At 52.6% G+C, this 21,014-nt stretch overlaps 1 protein-coding gene across 4 annotated transcripts; it reads left to right on the forward strand.

Annotated features, from left to right (window-relative positions):
* The first annotated feature begins 147 nt into the window (after positions 1–147).
* PRXL2A (peroxiredoxin like 2A) lies at positions 148–20,784 on the forward strand. Of its 4 annotated transcripts, none has more exons than XM_043596729.1 (7): positions 148–280; positions 2,597–2,702; positions 10,242–10,421; positions 12,336–12,427; positions 15,500–15,640; positions 16,287–16,451; positions 20,026–20,784. In XM_043596729.1, the coding sequence occupies exons 3-7, from the start codon at positions 10,244–10,246 to the stop codon at positions 20,137–20,139; spliced, it is 690 nt and encodes a 229-aa protein (XP_043452664.1). In that variant the 5' UTR covers positions 148–280; positions 2,597–2,702; positions 10,242–10,243; the 3' UTR covers positions 20,140–20,784. The 4 variants fall into 4 exon arrangements, with proteins under 4 accessions (XP_043452664.1, XP_043452666.1, XP_043452663.1 ...); XM_043596731.1 differs by having other exon boundaries at positions 10,259–10,421; XM_043596728.1 differs by lacking the exons at positions 148–280; positions 2,597–2,702 and adding an exon at positions 5,383–5,507.
* Positions 20,785–21,014: the final 230 nt, after the last annotated feature.

Genomic DNA, 21,014 nt, shown 5'->3' on the forward strand with positions numbered 1-21,014 from the left:
CACAGCATTGCCGGGGCTCCGCCCACAGGGGGCGGGGCTCCGTAGGAGAGGCGGAGCCCGTGCTCCTCCCAGAGGAGCAGGGCTGGTCACGTGGGAGAGGGAGGCGGCGCAGGCGCCGAGGAGCGCAGGCGCGGGGGCCAACGCTCGGACGCCTGGGCGGGGGAGGGCTTGGCCCGCCAGCCTCCAGGCTTCGGGCCTGGGAGCAGGTGGGCGGGGGAATGTAGTGCGAGCTGCACTCGCTCTTGTGACATCCGCAGGGGCAGCCCCCGCCACGGCTCAGGTGAGGAAACTGAGGCAGGGCCGGGGAAGCGAGGCTCGGTCGGCGGCGCGCGGGTGGATCAGACACCGGCTGTATTAGGCCTGCCCCTCGGGCGGCCCCAGAGTCCGCGGGAAGCTCCCGCCGAGCCGGCCGAGCGCGGCCGCACCTGCCGGACCGAGGCAGCCCCCACCCCCTCCCGCTCCCGCGACGGATGCTATTCCCGCCCGGCCCGGTTTGCAGCGGTCAGCGGAAAAAACCGCGTGTTGGAGGTCCGAAGACCCGGGGCCAGGACTGGCTCTGGTCTGACTGGCAGACTCCGCCACCCCTTCCCAGCCCCTGGCTTGGAGTAAGGTTGATGACACAGACGTGCCTGAATTGTTGGGACAGAGACCTGAAAAAAAGGACTCTGCCCTGGCGCTCTTGCCCCGCGGGGGGCGGACCTGGGGGCTGTCCGGGGGTAGGGGGCGGAACAGTGCAGGTGAGCGACCCTGGCTCTGCCCTTGCCTTAGGGTGTGTGCTTTCATAGGGTCGCGTGTTTTATGGGGCCACGGTTTTCTTCGGAATCTCAGAGTCACCTGCTCTCTCCTTCCCCTAAAGGTTACACACTCCTGACAGAGTTGGAAAGAGTCCAAAGTGTACATTTAAGATCCCTGTGCTGAAGTCTAGGAATGAAAAGACCAACAAGGCACCGATCTGACAGTCTTGAGATTGTTGCAGGGGTGGAGAGGTGAAGGAGATGGAGAAAAGATGGTTAAGGTCCAGACTGACAAGGACTCTGGGGAGGGACCACCCCCCGGGAGTCCAAAAGCTGGATTGGGGTTCAGACCCAGCGGACTCTGGGCCTTTTTTCCTTATGAATGATGTTTCTGCAGCTCTTACCTAGACTTCAGTTTTGTTTATTTTCATCTATTTTCATTTGAGCTTGGCAGATGATTTTAAAAAAAAAAGAAAGAAAAGAATCGCTTAGGATTTATTTTGAAAAGCATTGTCCAGGAGCCAGCTTGGATGCTAGTTTGCATGCTTCTGCTCCAGCCCAGTCCTGGAGCCCGAGAATGGGGATGTAGAGTGCAAACCCTGACTCTTTGGAACATACCCAGTCATCGGAAGCCCTCCATTTCGTTCATGTACAAACAACATTTTTGGGGCGATGATTGACTAATCTAGAAATGAGTAAGAGTTACACATCATATGTACGTCACTCTTTGTAAGATAGCTTACAAAGCGCCATCCGGACATTTAATCTTTGGATTCTTACAACCCTGTAGAAGGTAATTCGGGAATCATTCCCGTTTTATTGTTGCAAAAACAATGCCTTGTTCAGGTTCTCCAACCTGTAGGAATTTGATTTAGATTTCAGTTCCTCTTGGTGTGGCTCTTCCCATATCCCCTGCCTGTTTAAGGGTATGCTCTTTCATTGAGATCTTATGCATTGTTCCCTAGGGGTACAGAAGACATTTCTGATGATTGTCTTATCAGCTTGTGTCCCTTAATTGGTTCTCAGAAAATTTGGTTAGGACTAGAATTCTGGATCTTGAAACTGCAAGCTGAGTTCTTGTCTCATTGTGAAATGTTGAGCTGAGACGCTCCAGGTCTCGCTCTGCTGAGGCTTGTGTGGCAATAACTGTCCAGAGGCTGAGGGACCCAGCCTCATCTCTGATTTCAGTGGCCTCTGGCACAGGACAGTAACACATGGACAGTGCCCTTTGCCTTCTCTGGTGCTGTTAGTGCAGACAGGCTGCAGGAGGGGCACAGCACTGTAGAGTGGGCAGTTAGGCCAAAGGGGCCTGAGACACACCACGTTTCCCTCCAGACCTAGAACTTTGCCCCGGAGGCAGGTCTGTACTGACACAGCTGGGGGAGCACAGCTGGAGAAGTCCTTCAGTGTTTTGTGTTCTTCAAATGATCTGCCCTCAGACCCAAGTGAATCTGAGCCTTGCAAAGAAGAGAAAGATAATACCTTAAATTCTGCGGTACTTTATTGTGTAGGGGTGTGTGTATGTGTGTGTGTGTGTGTGTTTTCTTCCTGATAACTCTTTAAAAGTTCCCTTGTTTTTAGGAAAGAGATGCTGAGGGACAAGGTGACCTCTCAAAGAATGAAAACCCAGGATTTTTGTCCAAAAGCCCAGGGTCTTTTGTGGTATTGTCCTTGCCCTCCCAGCCACCCCTATATGACTTGATAGAGCTGGTGTCCTGAGCCCAGTTAGGAGGCCGGGCAAGCAAGGGGCAGAATGGCCACACGTTTGGGGGCACCTCTGTAGCTTCAGTCACTGATTAGAGGATTTGTCTTTGTCTCAAAGTTTCCCAGTAACTGATTTTATCCTCTTCTTCTGCTTTCAGCATCTATTCAGAACTTCCTGACTCTGGCACCTGCGAGGACACCTGGGCCACAGCTGGGCAGACAGTCACCCCAAGGAGCCCAGCGGGAAGTTGGAGGCTGAGGCAGGTAGGTGAGAGCTCACTGCAGGTGGCTAGGTCCGTGGTCCTTGATGACAGGGGTGGGTGGGAGCGCATCCCCTACTGCTCATGGGGCCCTGCGGTACCCATGTCACCAGGCTGCTAAACTGGTATTTTCAAGCCTGTGCCTGTGTCATCCAGAATTGACAGGACCTTGTTACTGTGGGGAGGAGAGGTGCACAGTGGCCACTCAGCTGAGAATGAGCCGTGTGACCCTTACAGAAACATTTGGCTTTGGATTATAAGCTGCTTGCAAAGCACTGGGCCTGGGAAGGATAGGTATACTCTCTAGCCACAGATTTCCCGGGCCCTGTTCAGTTGCAATTTTGCTTTCAGCCTTCTTCAGGCCAGCAAGCAGATTCAGGAACCTTACCGCTCCCCTGCCTTCCTGAACCCTGACCCCCTTCCCCACACTCCACTGTTCCAGCTTTGCAGGGGTGTCCAATGGAGGATAAATAATCATGGATTGGGGACCCAGACCCAGCACAGCCACTGACTAGCCCTCCCCCATGTGACCTCAGACTAGCTAGCCCCTTCTCTGGGCCTTAGTTTCCTCATTTGCTCAGTGAAGGAGGGGCTGAACCAGAGCTCTAAGGGAAGGAGAGGGGACAGGAGAGCAAAGAAGGAAGATGAAGCATCCTTTCCAGCCTCGTTCACTGAGGGCTGGAGGCAAAGAGACCCAATGTGCACTCTTAGTTTCCTTTGTCTTCCTCAGCAGCCCTTTCTTCCTTCTGGCCTATCTCAGACCAGCTCATTCTGGGGAGGAAGGATTCCCTGGGTGGGGCTGGGCTGGGCAGGTGTACCCTCTCCATATAGAATATGTTGTCTCTACTTGTTTCAGGCATGAATTATCCCACCCAATGCTGATACTTTGTTTTATGAAGACTTTATCAGTTCCTGCCCAGAGGCGGCTCCTTGAACAGGCAGGAATTAGGCCTGGGGAAGCAGAGAGTGAGAATGTGCACGCCCAGCAGGAGAGCGGTAGCAGCAGGTGCCTCCATGGCTTTCTGGACATCAGAGCTCTGGAGTTGCAACTGTGCGGTTACTTTCACGTCTTCGGACATCCGAACTGGGGCAACCTCATAGATTTGCTAGTTCCTTCCTCTGTCTGTACACAGAGTCTTAATAGCTTACGTCAGATCGCCTTGCCGTTGAGCGGCAGAACTATGACCCAACCTAAGATCACCTAAACCCCAGGCTTGAGTGTTTTATTTAAGGTCAAGCCAGCCCTGTCCAAAATTACTTTCTGGTACGGAGCTGAAATTGGGGGACTCCAAATCAGTTCCAACGTGGAGTTTAAAAAATAGCGTTCAGATCATTTCGTTAGACATTGAATACCTACTGATAACCAGGAATTGTGTTAAATGTCGGGGATGTGGGAGTGAATGAGACAACAGCCCTGCCCTCAGATTGCTCCAGCATATTGTGTAAACAGACATGCCAATAGCTAAAATACACTAAGTCCGTTTGCTTGTGCAGTGTGCAAAGGTCTGTATGTGTCTCCACGAGCATGCATGCTATATAGTCAGAGGTGAGGGAACAGTTGATTGTTGGGGCATTCAGGAAGACGCTTTGGGACAGAGTGTTATTTGTGCTGGGCCTTTACATAGTTGGCACGGGGCGGGGGAGGGTCATTCTGGGCAAAGGAAACAACACGAGCCACAGTTTGGAGGTCTAACAAGACATGTTATCGTTCTTGCACAGGGAGTGGTCAGCATGGTGGACCGCAGCTAAGCTGTGAAGGGTCCCGTCAGCTGTGCCGAGGAGTTGTGAGAGCCCAGAAGCAAGGCAGGGATGCGAGCAGGTCAAGGTGTTTTACAGTCACTCTGGTTGCAGCATGGAGAGGAAGCGGTAGGGGACCTAGCTCAAGCCAAGCCTGTTCTGTGCCGTGGTTACTGAGGGAGGCCAGCACAGGGTAACAGGGTCCTGAGCACAGAAAGGCTGAGGAGAGGATGAGTGTCAGACACGTTGCACAGGCCAGATTAGATGCGGGTGACAAGGGAGAATGAGTGTGGCTCTCGGCTTCTGGCTTGAGCAGTCGGCTGGGTGCCTGTCATTCACTGAGCTAGGGAACTCCAGAAGAAACATGGACTGTAGTGGATGTCAGTTTTGGATGTGGTATAACAGAGATGACCTATGGAACCCCCAAGTGCAAACTTTAAGTCGGGAACAGCAATAGGAACCTGGAAGTCAATACCAAGGGGTGGGGGTGAAGCGCTGGGAGTAGGTGAGGTCGCCCGGGAACAGGTGGGGGTGAGAGGAGTCACCTACGCAGAGGAACAAGAAGGGAAGTCTAGGAGGCCTAGAGGACAGATAGCTAGTGAGGGGCCTCAGTGGTGCCGGCTGACCGCCTGGGTGTAGGGTGAAGAACGGGGCGAGTGGAAAAGGGGACGTCGCCCTTGGATTTCAGTTAGTGTGAGGCATGGGCCGCGTTGAGGGCTTCACCTCTTTAGTCTGCACGGGATAGTAGGAGGGTCTGCTGGCACTTGATAAATGTTACGGTCTGCATGACTGCAAGTGACTCAAAGTTTGTTCAGCTATTTGAAGGGCTGGGGGCCTTGGCAGCTCTCCATGATGTTTTCTGGAGATTGAGTTTTAACAGCTGAAGGAGCCCCAGGGTTTCTGGGTGGCCTGGTCCTGCCTGTCGTGTGAGTGAGCTGAGTGAGCGAGCTTGGGGCCATAGGCGGGACTCCAGAGCCCCGCCTCCGGCCCTCCCCTGCAGCCTGATTCCCGCCTGCTCCTGCTGGGTCAGCCTCTTTGTCGGCAGGAGCCTGGAGTGTGCAAGCTGCAGATGGTGAGTGTCCCGCTCCCAGGTTTGCACTACGGAGGCTGGGGAGAAGGGGCCATGGGCAGGGAGTGGCTTGTGGAGTCCTGGGCTGCAGGGAAGAAACACTCTAGAAGCTGAAATGGGGGAGCAGGGGATAGAGTTCTGATACAGACCCAAGATATGTGCAGACTCCAAAGTGAGCTGTTTTTGATAGACCCACATGATGGCACTGGAGTGCTATAAGGAGCCTCAGCACCCACCTTGGCAAACCACCCCCCACCTCATTTTGGGATAAGGAAAATGGGGCCGAGGGAGGGATCGCCCCAGTTTGGCCTCGGGAGCCCAGCTGGGTCTTGTCCCCTGACCGCCGTGCTCTTTTCCCTCACCAGAGCTGCTGCTCTGGGCTGCCACAGCTGTTGTTTGTCTGTGGGCTTATCACTCTTCACCTTCTTCTTTGGGAGAAGACTGGACGAGATAAGTCCCGCAGTGGGAGAGGAGTACTGAAGCCGGGGCAGGTGGGGGCTGGGGCAGGTTGGGGCTGGCTTCTGTAAACAACTTTGCTATTACCTCTTAGAGAAACTGACCTTTCCCTTAATGGATGGGGGTAGGACGGGGAGGACAGAGAAGGGACATCTGTCATGTGGTAAATTTCCTTTAATGGTTTGGCTGCATTTGAGGACTGAAACAAAAAAGTCCATCTTTTTTAATGCTCTTTAAGACAAAGGGGATCCTGCCCCTTGACCCTCAGAAACCCACAAATGAATGTGTGGGGAGGCAGCGTACGCAGCTCGAGAGACCCAGCGGTCTGGGTCCAGGTCCCAGTACTGCTGCCTGCCGGCTCTGTGACACTGCAGAGTGTCCTGAGCTTCTCTGAATTCAGTGTTGTCAGCCATAAAACAGGGTAATGTCTGCATCATAAGACTGTTGAGTGAGTGGAATTAGGCCATGAGTGTCAAGTGACACTAAATAAAGGCTGGTTTACGGGCTTTCCCATCTCTCGCACTGGCCTTAGAGGCCCATGTGAAAATGCTTTGTTCTGTTTGGAGAGTAAGGTCCCCTGCCCCCTCCCCTCTTTTTGTCGTGGGAATCGCTGTGGTTCAGGATTCCCAGTCAGTCTCGCTCAGCAGAGAGTTGGAGTGCTACCTGCTCCAAGACGTGCCGGGATGGGGATTGCTTTGTAGCTCAGGGGGCTTGGCCGAGGGGCTGGGCCTGCACATTCTCTAGGTGTTTCCAGGAGCCAGTTTTCACCCCTTCCTCCAGCACAACCCCACCCCTACCCCCCACCCCCCCTCGCAGAAGAGCCTGCTGCCAGAGGCCCACTGGGGGCGGATGTTCGTGGAGAGGCCCGACTCCCCTCTAGAGTTACTGCTGCTCTCACATCTTAGTGCTGGAAGGCCTGGGAGTGAGGTCCATGCTCCTCAAAGGGACGGTTCTCTGCTCAGACTTCCTGGGTGGGGGCCTGAGGTGGGGGTGGGGTGGTAAACCATACTCCTGGGGGTTTTGAATCCCACATCTTGTATTCCAGCTCTTGAACTGGAGGTAGGGGGGCCTTTGGTTCATGGAAGTTTGCCTTCTTGGTGTGCCTTGAGCACTGATAGCCACCGCTAGCCTGCCTGGTCTCTCCCAGGCTTATTCAGCCCAGACGGGGCCCAGCCCTTCCATCCTGTGCGCACCCCCCCCCCCCCCCCCCCCCCCCCCGTCCTACGCCAGCTCCAAAGCCACTTCCTTCTGGGTGCTTCTCTGGCTTCCCAGATCGGATGGAGCTGGCTTTCATTCCCCATCGCTTCATGTTCACACCTTGCCCAAGCTGCCTCACCTTGCCGCTTGAATTTCTGTTATCTGCGTGCTAGGCCTGTGTGTCCTCGAGGACTGGGTATCTTTTAGTTGTGTGTCCTCCCAAATTGCCATTTATCAAACAGGTCGGTGCTGAATAAATGTTTGGAAATAGATGTTGAGTCTCATTGAGTCCTGTTCCCTTGCAGTCACAAGCAAACAGGCTGACTGGCTGTGGGTGGGAAGATGGAGCCCGTTGGCCTCTAAGCAGCAGGGGTGTGTTGGGGGGAGGTAGAGCTGAATGTAAGGATCCCTGGACTTCCTGCAGTGCACTGAAGTGTTTCAAGAGTTGAAGCGAGTCCCTTGTAGGGGGGATGTAAGCTGGTGGTTGTGAACTGTTCAGAACTGGTATCAGATCTGTGATCAGAAACCATGCCATATGCTCCTGAGTCATCCACATATGTCAGAAATCCAGGGATGTTTGGGATGCACGTAAAGGTGCAGAAATTGTTCCAGGCTCCGGGGAGTCTCCTGTTTACAGCAGGCAGGCGAGAGCTGTGGTTGTTCCGTGAATTCCCCCAATTGTTCTGCGAATTATAATCGAGTAATGTGTAACTTTGCTTCATAAAAGAATTGGAAGCCAGCCTGTGGAAGGTTCTTTCCTGCTTGGCCCAAGAGCTTGGGTTTTCCATAAGTCGCTGTCGTCATCATTCGGTTCCATTGAGTTCATCTGAGCGCACAATTATGGAGAGCCCGCTGTGTACCAAGCAGGCACCGTGCTGGGCATGGCATTTCAGACACAAGCTGAGGGACAGAGTCAAAGGTACATAGGTCCATATCTTGGGTGGAGCACATCGGAAGTGTCACAGAGGCGAGGTGAGGGGGACGGAGCATCTCTTGCAGGTGGCAGCCAGGGTAGGCAGAGCATCCAGGAAGCCTTCTTGAGGAGGTGGCCAAGTCCTGAGGGGCAGAACAGATGAGGGAGGACATTCCAGGCAGAGGCATGGACTTGTGCTCACCGGTGAGCCCCTCTGTCCCCCACAGTGAGCTGAGAGACCAGAGGGCGCAGCTCTCCCAAGCCAGCCTGCCCTTGTCACTGTTCTTTATTCCATGGCTTCCTGCCAACCAAGTGCAAAACCATGAATTCTTTGCTCTGAGACAGTGCTCCTCAAACTTTCGTGTGCATGTGAACACTGCCTGGTCTGATGAAAATGCGCTTGATGACTCCTTAGTTCTGAACTAAGGGGTGAGGTCTGCATTGCAGTGTGACGCCAGTGCTTCCAGCCAGGGGGCCACAGTGAGTGGTGAAGCGGGAAGAAACTCCTCTCTCTGGGCTCCTGTCCCTCGTGAGAGAGGTGCCTCAGCAGCCCCCCTCCCCCAGCACACACACCAGCCTCCCCTTCTTTTTCCCCTTCCAAATTCCTCTTTCGGAAGTGCTGTTTTCATTTGGTCATTCCTCCTCGCCACCCTCCACCCCCACCCCCTGCCTGGAAGTTCCCTTTTGTTTTTTAACTCAAATCTGAACTTTTCACATTGGCCTAACACAAGCCTGGCCTACCCTGTCTTCCCAGTCATCACCACCAAATGACTCCCAACCCCACCTCATGGCAGTGGACCCCTCAGAGCCTGCCCCTGGGCGGTGGCATGTGGATTTCTGGGACTCCGCTCAGTCCTTTGGAGAAATCTCCTCCCCAGCCAAGCACTGTAGGGGAGACGCAAGTCTTTGGTTAGGTGGGCCGCACGCACACCACCAGTCTGTACCCGGTGATCTCGGCACCCATCATGGGGGCACTTTAGGAGGAAGGCCCCAGTATAAGACCCTGGGTTGGCAGGAGGACCATGAGAACACGTGTTTTAAGCAGTTGTCAGGAGAAGGGAGGCCAGCTGGGGTACCTGCTACCCAAGGGGTGGGCTGCTTCCAGGGGCTCCCGCACAGAAGCACAGGGCTCCCCAACCGGAGGAAGCCGTAGGGAGGCACCCGGGACTGAGCTGGGAACAAGGCTGGGTTCTACGGGTCAGTCACAGAGCCCCGTGCCCCACGCAGACATCTTTTGGCAGCCCCTCTGAAACAGACGCCCGGTGCCATGCCCTTTCTTACACGACACCCGCTCTCTCGGTCCACTCCCCTTCCTTCAGCAGACATCTGTGTAGCTCTGTTCACGGGGTGGAGAACGTCAGGCTGGACACTGGTGTTCAGTAGTGGCCCTCTCCGTTGAACTGTGCCGTTTCATAGCTGGTAGATATTCAGGGGATATTTACTTTGCTGCCGACTATGGTTTTATGTATTCTTTTTTGATTTCTGTTTTATTTTCACCATGAGCCTGTTTTATCTGTTTAATGGAGGAAATAGAAAGCTGTTTGCCGTTGAGAGAAATGCACTGAGATCGCCTGCCTACCAGGAGTGAGGCCCTGCTGGGCACTGTCTGGCTGGAGGAATAGTATGGTCTCTGTTTCTGAGGGAGTCACAAACCAAAGGGGGGAGAAGGATAAGATAACAGAACAGTGTGATTGGTGTACTGAGTATCCTTTGATCAAGGAAGAGAAGGCTGCCCCTCCCCAGGGAGATAGGAGCCCAGATTCCCAGACTGTGAGGGAAAAGCAGGCACCGACACAGAGGGGAATGAGGAAGGAGGCTGCCGCCAGGGGACCCAGCACGGACACATTACACAGTCGGGAGGCTGCAGCCTTGGGCCTGGGAGAAGCAACAGCCAGAGAGGCATCTTAGAGGGCTGTCCTATCTCTGTTCTCGTGCCTGACCCACCAGCCAGCTCCCTGCGGCAGGGACCTCCGTGTGTCCCTTGTATCCCCCAAGCTCTTGCGCCAGCAGGTGCCCTGCAGCCCTGGTCTGGTCCCGACTCTGACACGGCCGCACCCCTCTCCCTGCTTCAGGCCTCCTGGTTGGCTGCCCGAGGGAGGCTTGTCCGGAAAGCAGGTTCCAGCTCTCTCTCGACGTGAGAGCAGTAACATCTCCTTCCTCTCAATCTCCAGAAATGTCTTTCCTCCAGGATCCGAGCTTCTTCACCATGGGGATGTGGTCCATTGGCGCCGGGGCCCTGGGGGCGGCTGCCTTGGCACTGTTCCTGGCCAACACGGACGTGTTTCTGCCCAAGTCCCGGAGAGCGACGCTGGAGTATCTGGAGGACATAGACCTGAAAACGCTGGAGAAGGGTGAGCCCTGACCCCACTGGCCTCAGTACTTTTCCAAGGTGCTGGGATGCAGGCTTCCTCATTTTTTTCTCATAAAAGGGCCCTGCTCTCTCTCACTTTTTTTTTTGTTTGTTTTAATTGAAAAGGCACTATAACAACATTAGGAAAAATCTAAAGCATTCTAAAGCATGTTAAAATTTACCGATAATCCCATTGCCCTCACACAGTAATCATTTTTACTTTTGCACATCCCTTCCCCTGGGTGCACAGTATGCCGTTGTGATCTTGTTGGACATGATATTTTACATTTTAGCTTTTTCTTACCAAGAGTGTTTTTCGCTTTCTCTTGTAGTCTCTTGGAGCTTCACAAAAAAAGGAGTTCCTGGGTCAAACACATTTGAAAAACACTGTGTATGCAGTTCCTTGTTCTTTTTTTTATTTTTAATTTTTTTTTTCAATGTTTTTTATTTATTTTTGGGACAGAGAGAGACAGAGCATGAACGGGGGAGGGGCAGAGAGAGAGAGGGAGACACAGAATCGGAAACAGGCTCCAGGCTCCGAGCCGTCAGCCCAGAGCCCGACGCGGGGCTCGAACTCACGGACCGCGAGATCACGACCTGGCTGAAGTCGGACGCTTAACCGACTGCACCACCCAGGCGCCCCTGCAGTTCCTTGTTCTGATGCTCAGCACAGGACTTGCTTATTGAAATGCAGCGTATGGACTGTCACTGATACGGGCACGGTCAGCCCTCACCTGCGGTGCAGATGTACATGGAGGGGTGGGAAGTACATGGAGGGGTCGGAAGCACAAGGTCGCACCTTTAGAAGGGACCCCCTCTCCTTGGGAAGCCCACGTGGAGTGCCCGGTGGACGGCTGAGAGCCATGGCTCCTGTGCCGCCTCATCGTGTGCTCGTGGCACTGGATGGGGACCCCAGCGGGATTTCGGTGATGCCGACGGTGTGGGTGCGGTTGGCCTGAGTTTGGTGAAATTTGGGTCTCACGGAGCGGGTGGTCTCCAGGTTGGCCCTTCACAGGGAGGCCATCGTCAACCTGCTCAGCAAGTGAGGAAGATAGTCGCGGGGGGGATCGACTCGGAGGAGGGCTGAGAAGCCCTGCAGAGGGACACACCCGTTTGCTGCGTTCAACTCGAGGCTTCCCAGTTTTCCTCTGAGGTTTCTCGGAGCCCCTGCAACAGGGACTCCTGCTCGCTGAGCCCTCACTAACGCTGTCAGCAGACACCACAGTGGGCACTTTTCTACCCGCCTTCTGATGCCCCCTGCAGCCTCCGTGGAGCCGCTAGGTGTCCACACTTATGAGGAGACGGGGTTTCGGGAGGAGCTGGTGCGTGCCTGAGGCCACAGGGCCAGATGCGGGCCCTGTCTGACCACGGACCAGCCAGAGCCACAGAACCGTACTGCCCTGGGGCGTTTCCTCGTTGGTCATCTTCTGCCCTGTCCTGTGAATAATACTGCAGTTGACATATTTAGGTCAAACAGTTTTTTCGTTAAAAAAAAAAAATTTTTTTTCTTATAGAAATTTCTGTTGACTTAATCCCTTTGAATACTTTTTTTTTTTTAAAGAGTTAGGGTTTTTTCGATCAAAGTGCAAGATTTCTTTCAGGTTTTGGTCATGTGTCTGTCCTAAAGGATCATGACAGCGTCTACTGATACCAGCAAAGGAATTTGCCAGTTTTCCAGAAATGTTCCTGTCTGGAATGTTCAAGTGTACAAACAGATTTTTACGAGGGAGGGCCCTTTCCGGGGTATAGTAGGACCCTTACACTGTATTAATTTTCCTCTGAAGGGTGAGTATTTCCTCCGTTTCCTGTTTGGTATTTCCAAGTCATCTGCTAGGCTGGTACCATTTATGAGCTGGCCTCCGGTTGGGGCCGGGCTGGGAGGAGATGGTGCTGAAGCGCCTTTTCTTCTCCTCAGAACCAAGGACTTTCAAAGCAAAGGAGCTCTGGGAAAAGAACGGAGCGGTGATTATGGCTGTACGCAGGCCAGGCTGCTTCCTCTGTCGAGAGGTGAGTACACGGAGGCCCTGTGCGGAGAAAAGCACCCTAGCCAGCGGGACCAGCACATTCCCAGACAGGACCAAGGGCCAGTAGGCCCACTCTGACCTTCGATCAGCACTGTTATTTGCTCTAGGTATTTCTTTTAACTTATTCCCTGTTTGTGTTCATTTGAAAATTCACCATATCTTGGGGTTGGCAAACACACTTGAGTCTCTTTTGTCTCTCTCAAGCCTTTATGGACAATCTGTGTCCGGGGCCATCTTCTCATTTAATCAGGGATGGGGACCGGGTCCAGTTGTGTGTTCCCAGTGCTCAGCACAGGACTTGCTTATTGAAATGCGGCGTCTGGACTGTCACTGGTACGGGCACGGTCAGCCCTCACCTGCAGTGGGAAGCCCAAGGTCGCACCTTTAGAAGGGACCCACCCATCCCCCTCTCCTTGGGAAGCCCACGCGGAGTGCCCGGTGGACGGCTGAGAGCCATGGCTCCTGTGCCGCCTCATCGTGTGCTCGTGGCACTGGATGGGGACCCCAGCGGGATTTCGGTGATGCCGACGGTGTGGGTGCGGTTGGCCTGAGTTTGGTGAAATTTGGGTCTCACGGAGCGGGTGGTCTCCAGGTTGGCCCTTCACAGGGAGGCCATCGTCAACCCGCTCAGTAAGTGAGGAAGCTTGATGTGGGGAGGTAGGGCCCAGCTTTGTCACTTCACAGGTAGGTAAACCAAGGGCCAGAGTGCTTTGGTGACCTGTCCTGGTCACACAGTGATAGAAGACCCAGGTTCTGAGGCCGGCCCTGCCTGGGGGAGAACTGGGAATGAGACGGCATCGCTTCTCACGTGGTGGCCGTGGCCCTGTCCACGTCGCCATCCTCCATCCAGTTGTTCTCCCCGAGCCTGAGGCTTTCCTTTCAGCCTTGCGATCTCTGTCCTGCCTGTGTGGCTGGGCTGACAGAGAATCTCCTCCCATTCGGGGCACTTCAGTGTGTCCTCCAGGTATCCCTGGAAAATACAGCTTGTTTCCCAGAGGAAGAAAGTGAGGGACAGAGGTTGTGACAAAGTCACGCTGCTGCGCGAGGCGTGTCCATTTCCTGTTGCTGCTGTAACAAATTATCACAGACTTGGTGGCTTTAAACAACACAAATCTATTAGCTCACCGTTCTAGAGGTCAGAATTCTGAAATTGGTCTCCTTGGGCCAAAATGAAGGTGTCAGCAGGGCTGCATTCCTTCTGGAGGCTCTAGGGGAGAAGTCATTTCCTTTCCTTTTCCAGCTTCTAGTGGCCATCTACATTCCTTGGCTCCCGGCCCCTTCCTCCGTTTTATAGCCAGTGATGACTCAACCAGGCTTTCTCGCATTGCGACACCGTGACACTGACCTCTGCTTTCCTCTAACACGTTTAAGGACTGGTTGGGGCCACCCAGAAAACACAAGATCGTCTTTTTTAAGATCAGCTGGTTAGCAACCGTCTGCTGCCCTAACCCCCCTGGCCATGTCACAAAACAGATTTACAGCTTCCTGAGATTAGGATGTGGACATCCTGAGAGGGTATTATTCCTCCTACCATGGGAAGTGAAACCCAAAGTCAGGGCTTTTGGTTCAAAATCTGTGACGCCTTCAGATACCAACATGGAGACCTGTTGTGACTTGATTTCCCAAGGCAAGTTAAGCCCAAAAGATGCCAAGAGCCAGTGCCCTCCCTAATTAGCACCTGCTTGCCTGTGCCCCAGTTTCCGCCTGGCAGAGCACTTTGTGGAAAACATGTGGTGGGTGGCAGCCTGGGTTCTTTTGAGTGGCCCAGAGCAGAGGTGTGGAAGGTGTGTGACTGAGTTTCCACATCCTGGCTCCATGCAGTGACACGCCGGAGTAAAGGGCCCAGGAAGAAGGAGTAAACCCTTGCGTCTCACACACAGGTGGTCTTTGACCACAGCAGACCTGTAGTCCTCTCTACTGTAGGGCAAGGTTTGCAGAAAATACTCATTGAAGCTCTTGATAAATCATGGTGAATTCTGCTTCATTAGCTATGTGTGTGTGTGTGTGTGTGTGTGTGTGTGTGTGTGTGTGTGTTCTAGAAAACAAAAGATTAAAGGTAGTTGCCACCATATGGCACCACATTTGTATTGGAGGCAAGTGGGCTGCTAGTTCTTTAATTCTGACACCAAATGGGAAGGATTTGTTGTTAACAGTGAAGATTTTCCATGATGCATGTGGTTTCCTTTCTTCATCCAGCATGTAATTCGTGAGAATCAGGATGTCTGTACTTACCAGTTCAGCTGTGTTCTCCCCACTATCTGCCTTCCCTGTCGGATCTTTCCACCTGGTTCCTAGTACCTTCCGCATCTTCAGCCATGTGCTGGGCACGGAGGGCTACAAGAAACGGAAGATGTAGTTTCTAACTATGAGACACAGTGAGGAACTTAAGTGACAGTGCCCAACTTGGTGGTATATACACAGACTCAGTTCTGAAGAAGTCCGCAAGCAGGAGAGATTGGGTACCCACAGAGAGCTGGGGCTCTAGTCCAGGCTCCACTAGCCAGGGAGAACTTTCAGTGCAGGGACGGCTTTCTGGGGGTGGTGATTGGAGCAGGAGAAAAAGGAAGGGTGTTGCAGTCAGGGGAGCCCGTTGAGCGACGGTATGGAGACAGCTGTTCCCCCGGATGGAGGGGAGTTTCTGTCAGGCCCCTGCACTAGTTTGGTCTAGTGCAGGGGAGGGGCTGGGAGATGAGGTGGGGGAGAAGCATCATTGCTGCTACAAGCGGAGGACCGTGTCTGGGTGCAATCTCTTAGCTATCGGCTGCTCCCCAGGCCATGGTTAGACTCCTGTAACAGGAGGCTTGCCTCTCCTTCCCACCGTGGAGAAAACCAGAAGCTTGGGCTGAGGAGGGGACCTAACACCCTACAACGGAGGCCTCGTGCCCAGCTGGGACAGGCTTACGCTGGGCTACACAGGCCGCAATTGTTTTGGGCATTGTTGCTTTTGTTCTTCTGCATTCAGTGCCAGCCACGCTCTGGGCCTGTAGGGAAGTGGGTGTCGGTTGGCTGCAGAGCCACCCGAATTTGTGCCCCTGACGTTCCCTGTCTTCTGCAGGAGGCTGCTGACCTGTCCTCCCTGAAGCCCAAGTTGGACGACCTGGGAGTCCCCCTGTACGCAGTGGTGAAGGAGCAGATCAGGACTGAAGTGAAGGACTTCCAGCCTTACTTCAAAGGAGAAATCTTCCTGGACGAAAAGGTCCGTGTGCTGTGGGTCTGTGGACACGGACTGGTAGGGCTTGTGCTCAGGTGTGGGGAGTTCATCGGCCCAGGGTACGTCTGGCCTGGAGCTGGAGCCTGGCCTCCCTTCCGGCCGCCCTGAACTCAGAGAGGCTCGCCCAGCCCTCTGGGCAGAGCATGATGGGACACTTGACGGGTGTCCTCTCGGGTGTTACTTGAGCCCTTCCTGAATTGTGACCTGGGCATGGAAGCCTAGGAGATCGCCGCAGCCCTGCTGGGCTCTCGCACCGTGCAGGTGAGGGCCGGCACGAGCCCCTTAATTCACTGCAGCCGTGTTTCCCCCCTCTCTGCTCTCACCCATGCAGGATGTCGGACTGTTCCCACCCTATGGACACAAGAGCCCTCCACATGTCTAGCAAGGGATCAGAGTCAGAGCGGGCTCGAGTTTGTCCAGTGTGGGTCCACCCCACGGCTGGAAGCTGGCCCTGGCAGGGTTGTCTTTCCCTGGGCAGCCTGGCAGGAGCCGCGTGTGTGTTAGGGTCAGGGAGGGGACATGAAGCAGCAGACTTTGCGTCTTTGAGAACGTCCTGTCGGGAAGCTTTTCTCCTGGGGGGCGGCAGGCATACGGGCTGCTCACAGGGGCTCTGTCTTTCTCGCTCTTGCAGAAAAAGTTCTATGGTCCCCAAAAGCGGAAGATGGTGTTCATGGGATTTGTCCGTCTGGGTGTCTGGTACAACTTCTTCCGGGCCTGGAACGGAGGCTTCTCTGGAAACCTGGAAGGCGAAGGCTTCATCCTTGGGGGAGTTTTTGTGGTGGGGCCAGGAAAGCAGGTAAATTCCTCGTGTTCACGTGTGGATCTGTGGGTGTCTGTGTCTGTGGGAACCAGACCCTGATGGGGGTGGTGACTTCCTGTACTTGGAATCTTGTGGTTTTCCGTCCAGAAAACCAGGGAGCATGGGAGGGGAGAGGGAGGGGAATTAGCATTTGTCACCCATCTGTTCTTGAGTCACCTCACCCTCGAATCTCCTCACTCATCACAGTGATTTCCTGAGATGGTCCGGAACTTTCGCAGGCAAGTAACTTGGCCTGAGAGGGGCGGGTGAGCACCCGCAGGAGCACAACTCATCAGCACTGCCAGGGCCTGCACCCGGCTTTTCTGATGTCAAGTTCTATCGTCTGCACTTGAACAGAGCAGAGTTTTTGTTCTGTCGAGAATGTATTCGCTTGCAGTTTTCCCAGGCCATCGGGGATGGACAGTAGAGAAAAGTAAGAGAAGAGAAGGAATAGAAACCGGCCTAATTAGGGGGAGTAGCAAAATGTGGGAGGCGACAGCACTTTTCCCTGTGGGGCGCCGCCCCGGAGACGTAACAGGCTTCTCTGCAGACAGGCTGCTCTGGGCCCTGGCTCCGGGGATCCAGAGGCAGCACGGGGACCCTGTGCGCCCAGGAGGCAGGTGGTTGGGTGCTCCGCGGAGACTACGGGCAGCCTCGAGCTCTGGTGACCCCCTGTGCTGGAAGGCAGTGCCAGCAGGTGCCTGCCAGATGCAAAGCAGGGGTGGGGTGAGGTGAGTGCAGCTTCAGGGCCCTGACTGGTGGCCCGCCCTCAAGTCCTGTCTCTGCCAACTTTGGGCATGACATTAACACTTGGCCTCATCTGTAAAAAGATGGCATTGTCTGCATTGGTGAATCTCACTACTAACATTAATAATTGCGTACCCTTCAGGGCACCCGGGTGGCTCAGTTGGTTTAGCCTCCAGCTCTTGGTTTCGGCTCAGGTCATGATCTCACAGTTTGAGAGTTTGAGCCCCGCGTCAGGGTCTCCCCTGATGGTGTGGAGCCTGCTTGAGAGTCTCTCTCTCCCTCTTTGTCTCTCTGTGCCTCTCAAATAAATAAATAAACTTAAAGAAAAATAAGAAATAATTTCTGGGCACCTGGGTGGCTCAGTCAGTCGAACTTCCGACTTTGACTCAGGTCATGACCTCACAGTTGGTGAGTTCGAGCCCTGCATCGGGCTCTGAGCCTGGAGCCTGCTTCAGATTCTGTGTCTCCCTCTCTCTGTCCCTCTCCCAGTTGCACGTGCCCCCCCCCCAAATAAACATTAAAAAAATGGTTTTTTTAATAATTTCTTATTTTTCTCAATATGGGAGGAATAAAAGCTAGTGGGAATAGAAATCCTTAATTTTTAAGCTTTACTTCTAATCTCTTTCTTTTAAATCTTGGTAACTGCTATTGCTTGTCTGTATTAGAATCTAGCATGGGTTGATGTCTGATTTAACATGAACCTATTTGCTTCCTTTCTGGTAAATGTATTAAAGTGTCTCAGTGATCATGGCTGCCAGCAAGTGCCTCCTAGTTCTGGGTCCTCGTGTACATGATCTCATATCTTCCTCACAAGCAATCTGGGATGTTAGGTATTTTTATTCCCATCTACACGTAAGGAAGTGAAATATGAATGATCTGAAATAACTCAGCCGAGAGCTACACAGCTGCTTAGTGGTACAATGGAAATGGAACTCGGGAACTCAGATACATCCTGCTCCAGAGACCCCACTGGTCCCCTGCCCATAGCCTCTCTTCAGAGGTGGCTCCAAAGACCCCTTCCAGATGCCCTTGCACTCAGGCCACTTGCTGAGAGGCTCAGTCGCTCAGCTTCTTGCAGCTCTGGCGCTCTGGGATTCTTTCCTCCTCCTTGCCTCTACCTTCCCTCAGCCTGCAGGGCAGGGCTTAGGTCACCTGGAAGCCTTCTCTTGCCTGGCAGTGACTCATATGGTGCTCACAGGCTCCCCAAGCCTGGCCGGCACATTCCCTGTGTTGCTAGGTGTGTTGTTTGACTTTGTTGGTGCTTCCCGAGGCCCTGCCCTCTTCCTTCCTGGTGGAAGGTGGCCTGGGCGGGCGGAGCTTCAGGACTTGCCTCCGTGTTTCTTTCTTCTTCCTTCTTTTTCTTTTTTGTTCAAGTAGGCTTCACGCCCAGCACGGAGCCCAATGCGGGGCTTGAACTCACGACCCTGAGATCAAGACCTGAGCTGAGATCAAGAGTCAGACACTTAACTGACTGAGCCACCCGGGCCCCCCTACCTCTGTGTTTCTTGAGGGCAGAGTTTTTGCGGTCCCACTGAGCCAGCAGCCACTCAGTGGGGATTTCCTTTGGAATAATAATCTTTAAAGCACACTTACTTTAAAGAAGTAATGTGTTTTCAACATAGCAAATTTGAAAACCCCACAGAAAGTGAGGAGAGCCATTCTGTCAGCTCAGCCACCATACACAACCCATTAGAACAGCACAGAGCTGAGCTGAGAGGCCTTTTATTCTGTTTAGTTTAGAAAATGGTGTCTTACTAAACGAGGTACTCTTTTTTTCATTTAATGGTGTGTCATGAACATTTTCCACGTCATCACATATTCTTCCTCAGTACTTGTAGTGTCTGCATATACCGCTTTATTAAACATGTAAATAGAGCTTCCCGATCTGTTTCCCTGTGGTCACCACAGGGTGGTGGGACTTTCTGTTTTTTTAAAAAGTCTGTACCAGGGCGCCTGGGTGGCTCAGTCGGTTGAGCATCCGACTTCAGCCCGGGTCACGATCTCATGGTTTGTGAGTTTGACCCTCACGTCGGGCTCTGTGCTGACAGCTCAGAGCCTGGAGCCTGCTTCAGATTCTGTGTCTCCCTCTCTCTCTGCCCCTCTCCCCCTCATGCTCTGTCTCTTTCTCTCAAAAATAAATAAACGTTAAAAAAATTTTTTTAATAAGATAAAAAAGTCTGTATGAATAATGGTACAGCAAACATATTTGTTTGTTTATTTATTTATTGTTTTGGTTGAGTTCCCTGATGTCATGGGTCAAAGAACTTGTTAACAAGGATTCCTCGATACTGATCTCAAACACGCTGTTTTATGTTTTTTACCACTTTAGGGTACCTTGGTATACTCTGTCTCAGAGCATTTTGCTTCACAGTATCAGGAGCGGCCTCTGGTTTCTTAGGAAAACTGAAAAGAGGGTCTGTCTCCCTTTTCAGATGCTCATTCAACCCCTGCCAAAGCCTGACCTCAGAGCTCCGCCTCCACACCTTGAGGCTTTTTGTTTCTCTGGAAGCTCATCCTGTGGAAACTCTCTTTTCCCGGCATGTTCGTTTACTTCACTTCTATCTGTAGAGCCTTCCCTGGTCACCCCACTCTGTTTAATCACTCCTGACTCCCTCCTTCACTCCTGACTGTGCTGCTTGTCCAGTCCAGCCATTGTGAGGTAGCCTTCCCTGGTCTGTCTTCGCCCCCAAAATGGAACCCTTCAAGAACGGAGCCAGGCCTGATTTGGATCTCTAGTCCCTGCCGCCCAAGCTGCCGCTCATTGTCTGTGTCATGAACGAGTGACTCACAGTGAGGACTGACGTTTCCTCTTGTTTCTTTTCAGGGCCTTCTTCTTGAGCACCGAGAAAAAGAATTTGGAGACAAAGTAAACCTGGCTTCTGTTCTGGAAGCTGCTAGGAAGATCCAACCACAGACTTCGGCCTCAGAGACAAAGTGATTGTATGAAATTGCCCAGCTCAGGGATAACTAGGGGCACTCACCTGTGTCATGGGATGTGTTATGGCTCTACTCACGTCCCTAGAGAGTTAGAAACCCACTCATGCCATGTTCTCAGTAGAGATCATTAATGTATTTTACTATTGTGCTCCGTTTAGGCCCAATAAGGCAAAACAGCCCCCAAACAGGATTGATAAAAATCCAAGAAACCAGTGAGAGTTACTTCAGCTGAAACCTGGAAAATACGAGGCTTACTGTTGACTGCTGCCCCTCCTTACAAATGTACCTGGCATGTGAGTGCTGTTATTTACAGTGGTTTTCATTTTCATGTCTTCAAAATTCTAAGAAAAGTTGATTGACTGAAAGATTCAGGATATAAAGGCTTCGGGCTTGTGTGTTCTCCATTAATGACCTGTTATACGCCATTAAAGTAATACTCATATAAAAGAATTGAAGTGCTCTGAGTGGCTTGATAAAAGTAAATTATAAAGTGAAATCTATGTTTTTCATTGTCTTCCGTTCTAACCTCAGAGGTTTGTTTTTCTAGAAGAAATGATCATCTCTGGCTCTAATAAAATTACCTATCAGAAATTGCCTGTAATACAAGTCTTTCTGATAAACCTAACAATAAAATTATTCACTGTCATGATGGTTGAATTTAAATTATTGGTGCCAAATGGAACATGGAACATGAAAAATCAGCATTCTCCATGTATATGGGGGTAAAGGTGGTGGGGGGGGAGCTCCTCTAGTTCTGGTGCTCTTAAGAGGTTTGCAGACCACCAGAGAAATTCATTCTGCCCTTCGTGTTAGTGATTTTGCTGTCCTTCGGGGAATGACTTTGATATTTAAAATTGGTAGCTGCTTTCCTACTGA

This window comes from Prionailurus bengalensis, chromosome D2 (genome assembly GCF_016509475.1).
Source record: "Prionailurus bengalensis isolate Pbe53 chromosome D2, Fcat_Pben_1.1_paternal_pri, whole genome shotgun sequence".
Taxonomy (NCBI): Eukaryota; Metazoa; Chordata; class Mammalia; order Carnivora; family Felidae; genus Prionailurus; species Prionailurus bengalensis.

Excerpts from the sequence above, each read along its gene's own strand:
- PRXL2A (XM_043596729.1), top strand. The coding sequence starts at position 10,244 with ATGTCTTTCCTCCAGGATCCGAGCTTCTTCACCATGGGGATGTGGTCC. Across the intron at positions 15,641-16,286 it reads AAATCTTCCTGGACGAAAAG|AAAAAGTTCTATGGTCCCCA; the intron begins GTCCGTGTGCTG and ends TCGCTCTTGCAG. Across the intron at positions 16,452-20,025 it reads TGGTGGGGCCAGGAAAGCAG|GGCCTTCTTCTTGAGCACCG; the intron begins GTAAATTCCTCG and ends GTTTCTTTTCAG.